The sequence below is a fragment of the Denticeps clupeoides genome, chromosome 7 (genome assembly GCF_900700375.1).
Source record: "Denticeps clupeoides chromosome 7, fDenClu1.1, whole genome shotgun sequence".
NCBI lineage: Eukaryota > Metazoa > Chordata > Actinopteri > Clupeiformes > Denticipitidae > Denticeps > Denticeps clupeoides.
The window spans coordinates 1351913-1357950 of record NC_041713.1 but is presented as its reverse complement, the minus strand read 5'-3'; the positions used below and the strand labels follow the sequence as shown (position 1 = coordinate 1357950).

The window sequence follows — 6038 nt, the reverse complement described above, 5'->3', positions numbered from 1 at the left end:
ATCTGGTGCTGCCAGTGTTGGCAGAGTGGGACGAATCAGCGACCCTCACCTGCTTGTCCATGCTGGCTTTCCGTACGGCCACGTCAGAAGGGTCCCGCCGGTATACAGGCCCCCCGCTGAGGTGGCATCCATTGGCTTCAGAGTTAAGAGGGGAAAAATAAAAAATCTACAATCTGATCTTCAACTCCAGCAGTAAATTCATTTAAATATTAAAAGACAACATTTTAGATTTACATTTACAGCATTTACCAGACGCCCGGATCCAGAGCGACTTACAGTCAGTAGTGACAGGGACAGTCCCCCCCTGGAGACACTCAGGGTTAAGTGTCAGGGACACGATGGTAGTAAGCGGGGTTTGAATCTGGGTCTTCTGGTTCATAGGCGAGTGTGTTACCCGCTAGGCTACTATCCACCTAAACTAAAGGCCATGCGGTCTCAGCTGGAAACATCTGACCACACGTAGGCCAGGCCACGTGACCCAAGGAGCTCACCTGACCCGCTGGAGAGCTCTGGGCTCCCACGACTCTTCCCACTCTCCAGAGAGCCGGCGGAGGCAGGAGGTCGTGTCCATGTGGTCTCTGTGGGAGCAACAAAGAGCTTAAACAGCTGTGGCCTGATGCAACGTCGCGTTCCTGAAAAGAAGCAGATAAACGGCTCACCCCGCGGTGGTCTACACGTGAATACAGTGCACGAGGGATCAGGTAGACTGAAGTGGGTCCATCAAAGCAGGTGATTTTACACGAGCGTGTCAAAAAGAAGCTGTTACTGCACTCTCTTCATTTTCTACCATGTAGAGGTTTACCTTACCGTACCACACCGGTTTCATTCATAAAGCCCTTTTAAAACACGATGACACACAGGCCGGTGAAGTAAGTAAAGCAATAATAAAAATAACAAATACAAAAAATACAGTTCTTTATAACTGGGCTCTAACCATGGACACCTAGTCAGCCACACCGGTCCAGGGTTAGAGCCCTGCTGCCCAGCCGTGACAGGACCAACACTCATATTATAACCATTGCCTCTTCCCCTACTTTGATTTATATGAATGAATCATATTTATTGTTAAATTTTTTATTTTTTTTTTCACAAATAATCAGTGGTTCAAATGATTAAACTGGCATTTAAGGGGTTAAAATCCTGAAAATGATTGAATGTTTGATCCTTTTGTAAAGGGCTCAAGTTTATTAAGTGATTTATGAAAAGAGATCTGAAAATAATATTGACGCATTAGTATTTTATTGCAGATTTTTTTCACACGAAGAGGGCGAGAGGGTAGTCCTGAGGAACTTAAAAAAAGATTTGAAAATGAACGGGAAGAAACACACATTGATGCTGCATTCTCAGATGTAGTAAGACAGCAAATATTCCGCCCCAGGTATTCCTTTCTGGCACAGCCGGACCATGACCAGACCTGACCTTGGGGCAGTGGTGGCCTAGCGGTTAAGGATGAGGACCCGTAATCAGAAGGTTGCCGGTTCGAATCCCGACCCGCCAAGGTGCCCACTGCTGGTGATGGTTAAAAGAATTTCACCGTGTCGCCGTGTGCTGTGCTGCAGCGTTTCTCAATGACAATCACTTCACTTTCACTTGATCCTACAGGAGATCTCCGACACATTCCAGTCCCCCGTCTGCTCCCTGCAACATTAATGCACACGTGAGACCATAAACACTCCAGGGTCTGACGAGGGTGGAGGAGCGCGTGGGAACCTGGAAACGTGCTTCGTAGGCGCAGCTCCCCCTAGAGTCCAACAGGTGGAGGAGGCGCTGGGAATACTGATGAGCCGGTGACAGGCGTGTAATCCCCCTGCTCACCAGTGTCACCCTCACGCACGCTCACATAATCCAGCTGAGCTTCTACTTACTCTGCATGCACACGTAAATGAGATTTTACTTCAATATATGGCTGTTCAGCTGTCGCCTGCTAGGTGTCATGGTTCGTGGGGTCTCACATGCTGGAACCAATGGAAACCACCGAGAAACAGGCAGCAATTAAATCAAATTAAACCGTCATTCTGTCCAATTCCAACTGGATCTGCGGCCAAACCCTGGACAGAAAACCACACTGTCAGTCTTCATGGTGTCCCTGGTGTTGTGTGAAAACGTTGGACTTTATTTTACATTTCAAACATTGTGAAATTTGGGGGGCTTCTTATTATGCAACCGAAAATTGCACTGTTAATATTTTATTATATAACATAATAACTGATTTCATGCAGTTATTTCATCCTTCAATTTGACTATTAAAGTGGCTCCTCTGTCATGGCTGCATTTCTGTGTCATCCTTTTTACAATGGCCTTCAGTTTTTGGATACATCTAATGATTTGTGAAATGCATGCTGGGCTGAAGAGTGCATGCTGTGTTATTTAATGCTGCAACCATCTGAAATTATATGGATTTAATTTAAAGAAGAATGGACGGGAAAAACAGGCCATGGGACAGGGACCTTCTACTCAGAGGAACGGTTCTACTGTCTGGCCTGTTATCAGCAGATTAATTTTTTTTTAATGAAGAGATAATCTGGGAACTGTGTTCAAAAAAGACAGGGTGGAGAGGAGAGCTAATGGGATTCTGAAATGGCTTTCTGCAGCCAAATGGCTTCTATTAACAGTAACTTTATCGTCATATTGTGGGCACCAGCACTAAGTGACAGGGAGACAAATTCGGAAAATGAAACACAACTAGAATGGTCTAATTCTAGTTGTGGGGGCACCTGAACCAGGGATGGTACCTTCATCAAGGGGACCTCAATGGCACCTTGGTGGATTGGGATTCGAACCGGCAACCTTCTGATTGTGGACTCAGTGTGCCAATGAGGTCCCCTTGATGAAGATACCATCCCCACACACTGCAGGGTGATGGTTAAATACAGAGGACACATTTCACCGTGTCATCGTGTGCTGTGCTGCAGTGTTTCACAATGAAAATCACTTCACTTTCACTTAATTCTTTAAAAATTATGTATTAAAGTTAATAGAGTTACCATTGGTGAAGATGTTCACGTAGTACTTGTGTCCTTCAGGTGTGGTGTAGCACATCCAGTTGTGTGGAAGTGGCAGGTCTTCCATCTCTCTCTGTAGAGAAAGAAAAAAAAGACTTTCCCAGAATGGATTCACACCAAAGCCATCTTTATGGCTTAATTAAGAGTGTGGGTGTGGGGCTGGAATGAAAAATGGCAGGCAGGTGGGGTCCACCAGGACCAGAATTGGCAAACACTGATGATGCAAAACGTTCAAGATCTTAGCATTTAGATGAACTCCTGCCAGGTAGGTGATCCAGAGCGAACTCCATCCACTCTTTACAGTCCACCTCAAGCAATGTTGATCAGGAACGCAGCTTAACTGTATTTGATGTGGAAAGTGTAGATTTTACTGAGTAATTAGTCTCCCCATGCCGTGCTTCTTCAGACCTGCTGACAAAGCTGCGTGAGAGTGAAAAGCTTTAAATGATGAGAACTGTGTTACCCCCGAGTCCAGAACCAATCAGCTGCAGAAACCTTCTGGTCTCCTTCTACATGGTGTTTGCCAACAGAGTGCAACCTGATACCTGGTTGAATGATAATTCCTGAAGGAGGTGGAATCTGGAATGTTCTAGATATTTTGACAGATCTGCAGAAAGCTGAACCGCGCACCACTTAATATAACAAATAGTTCAGAACTTCAAATGGATTCATTTGTGTATTTATATAAATATAAAGCCACTGATATACAGAATAGTGTCTGCATTTCCCATCAGTCTTTGCGCTCCTGTGGATCACGTGACCTCTGTTTTGGTGCCGACTGCAGTGCATCCTACCTGCAGACACACAGTCTGTTACATAACAGATAATGCTGCTGCAGCTCAGTTGGTTTAAGCTGCACCCGATTCACAGTCAGTGTGTGTGTGTGTGTGTGTGTGTGTGCATGTGTGCATATGTTGCGTGTGCATGTGTGCATTTGTGGCGTGTGTGTGTCTGCATGTGTGCATATGTGGGGTGTTTGTATATGCATATGTGGTGTGTGTGTGTGTGCATGTGTGTATATGCATATGTGGTGTGTGTGTGTGTGTGTGTGTGTGTGTGTATGCATATGTGGTGTGTGTGTGTGTGTGTGTATATGCATATGTGGTGTGTGTGTGTGTGTGTATGCATATGTGGTGTGTGTGTGTGTGTATATGCATATGTGGTGTGTGTGTGTGTGTGTGTGTGTGTATGCATATGTGGTGTGTATGTGTGTGTGTATATGCATATGTGGTGTGTGTGTGTGTGTGTGTGTGTGTGTGTGTGTGAAGGGCTGTGACATTAATAGAATGATAAAGCACATCACGTATTGGCTCAGCAGTGTGTGGGCAGACGCGCGTTTGATGTGTGACATGAAAGGGGTTCCTCTACTTTCTCTCTCACTGCCTGCCTCTTTCTTTTCTCCTCAATTCCTTCATGCCAGGTTTTAGTCGTGACCTCCTGGTATTTAAAGCCTACAGAGCTCTGAAATGACCCGTCGCCGTCCAGTTTGACACAAACACACAACCACCAGCCTTCATTATTGCGATCACAGACGGTTCATCTCATCTCAGATCCCCAGCAAGTAAAACATACACATACGAATATGTTATGTGGTAGTAGCCTAGTGGATAACACACTCGCCTATGAACCAGAAGACCCGGGTTCAAATCCAACTTACTACCATTGTGTCCCTGAGCAAGACACTTAACCCTAAGTTGCTCCAGGGGGGGACTGTCCCTGTAACTACTGATTGTAAGTCGCTCTGGATAAGGGCGTCTGATAAATGCTGTAAATGTAAATGTTATAGTTACAGCAATCAAAATCTAACTAGTTATACCAGGAAAATTCACTTAAAATGTTTAAATATGTAAAATAAAATATGTCTGCCGTGGCTCCGCCTCCTCCTTCGTTAGCGGCGCTCACGTATCAACGTAAAGACCCGCCCACCTCTGCCTCTGGTTGGCATGAAAACCGCTTCGTTACAGCAATGTGCCACATGCTATCATCAGTAACGGTAACGACGTTGTAACGGTGGAAAATACCCGTTAAGCGCCGTCATTCCCATCATTGCTTAGGATCGTTGCTGTTTAATAATAATCAGGTTTTATTTATCACGTATAACCTTTACCAATAATCTTCAGTAACCTGACATTCGCAGATCATATTTGACTTAAGCAGTTGAATCAAGTGTAACATGAAAGAAGTTTATTAAAGTCGGTTATGATGAAACATCTCTTATGGCTCCTAATATCAAGCACAAAAGCTTTAGAAACGTGTGAAATTCAGAAAGTTATGGAAATGTGAAGATATGCAGGACAGGCATCCACACAGTGACAATGTCCAAAAAAGACAAACACAAAGCGCGGTTGTACAAAATAAGAATATGGAAGAACATGACCAAAGGCAGCGCAATTTGTCCCGAACCATCCACCCATCCGGACTTTCATATAAAAATGGAAATACGGACGAGAGAGAACACAACGAGTTCTTACCGTGGACATGTTGGAGGAAATGAGGCGACGGGCCGAGACAGAAACTCCTCATTCACACATTAGCCCGTAGCCTCGGGTCATGGCTGAGGAACATGAATATCTCTCGACTTTAAACCACGGCGGAAGTGTGGAGCGGAGGGCTTTTTTCTGAAGCCCTTTGTCTCGGACGTCTTGACCCTCAGCAGGGCCTTTTCCAGACGCCGGTCGGCACAATGGCCGACAGTGTGGGACAGAGGCCGGGTCTGTGCTTCTCGTAAATCAAATCGGCCCCAGAAGCTCCACGAACTGAAATGAACTGGGACCAGGCTGCTCGGCTCTTCCTCCAGCTGCTGGACGGGTGACGGAGTGTCGCGGCAGAGCAGGATGCGAGCAGTAACGGCGTAAAAATATGCATTTCAATAAACTGGACTCGTCCTCGTATTTACTGGACGGTAACCATAACAGAAACCTTGCCATAACCATAACCTCCAGAACCTTATGGCATGAGGTTCAGACTTCACAGACTTATGATTAAGGACTTTAATAAAATAATAACCAGCTTTACAACATAACACCATAACAAGCC

At 45.2% G+C, this 6038-nt stretch overlaps 1 protein-coding gene across 1 annotated transcript; it reads right to left on the bottom strand.

Moving 5' to 3' along the window:
• Window positions 1–309: 309 nt before the first annotated feature.
• LOC114793589 (growth arrest-specific protein 7-like) lies at window positions 310–5591 on the bottom strand. Its single transcript, XM_028985552.1, has 3 exons — window positions 5474–5591; window positions 2985–3075; window positions 310–578 (listed from the first exon to the last, which is right to left on the bottom strand). The coding sequence occupies exons 1-3, from the start codon at window positions 5480–5482 to the stop codon at window positions 436–438; spliced, it is 243 nt and encodes an 80-aa protein (XP_028841385.1). The 5' UTR covers window positions 5483–5591; the 3' UTR covers window positions 310–435.
• Window positions 5592–6038: the final 447 nt, after the last annotated feature.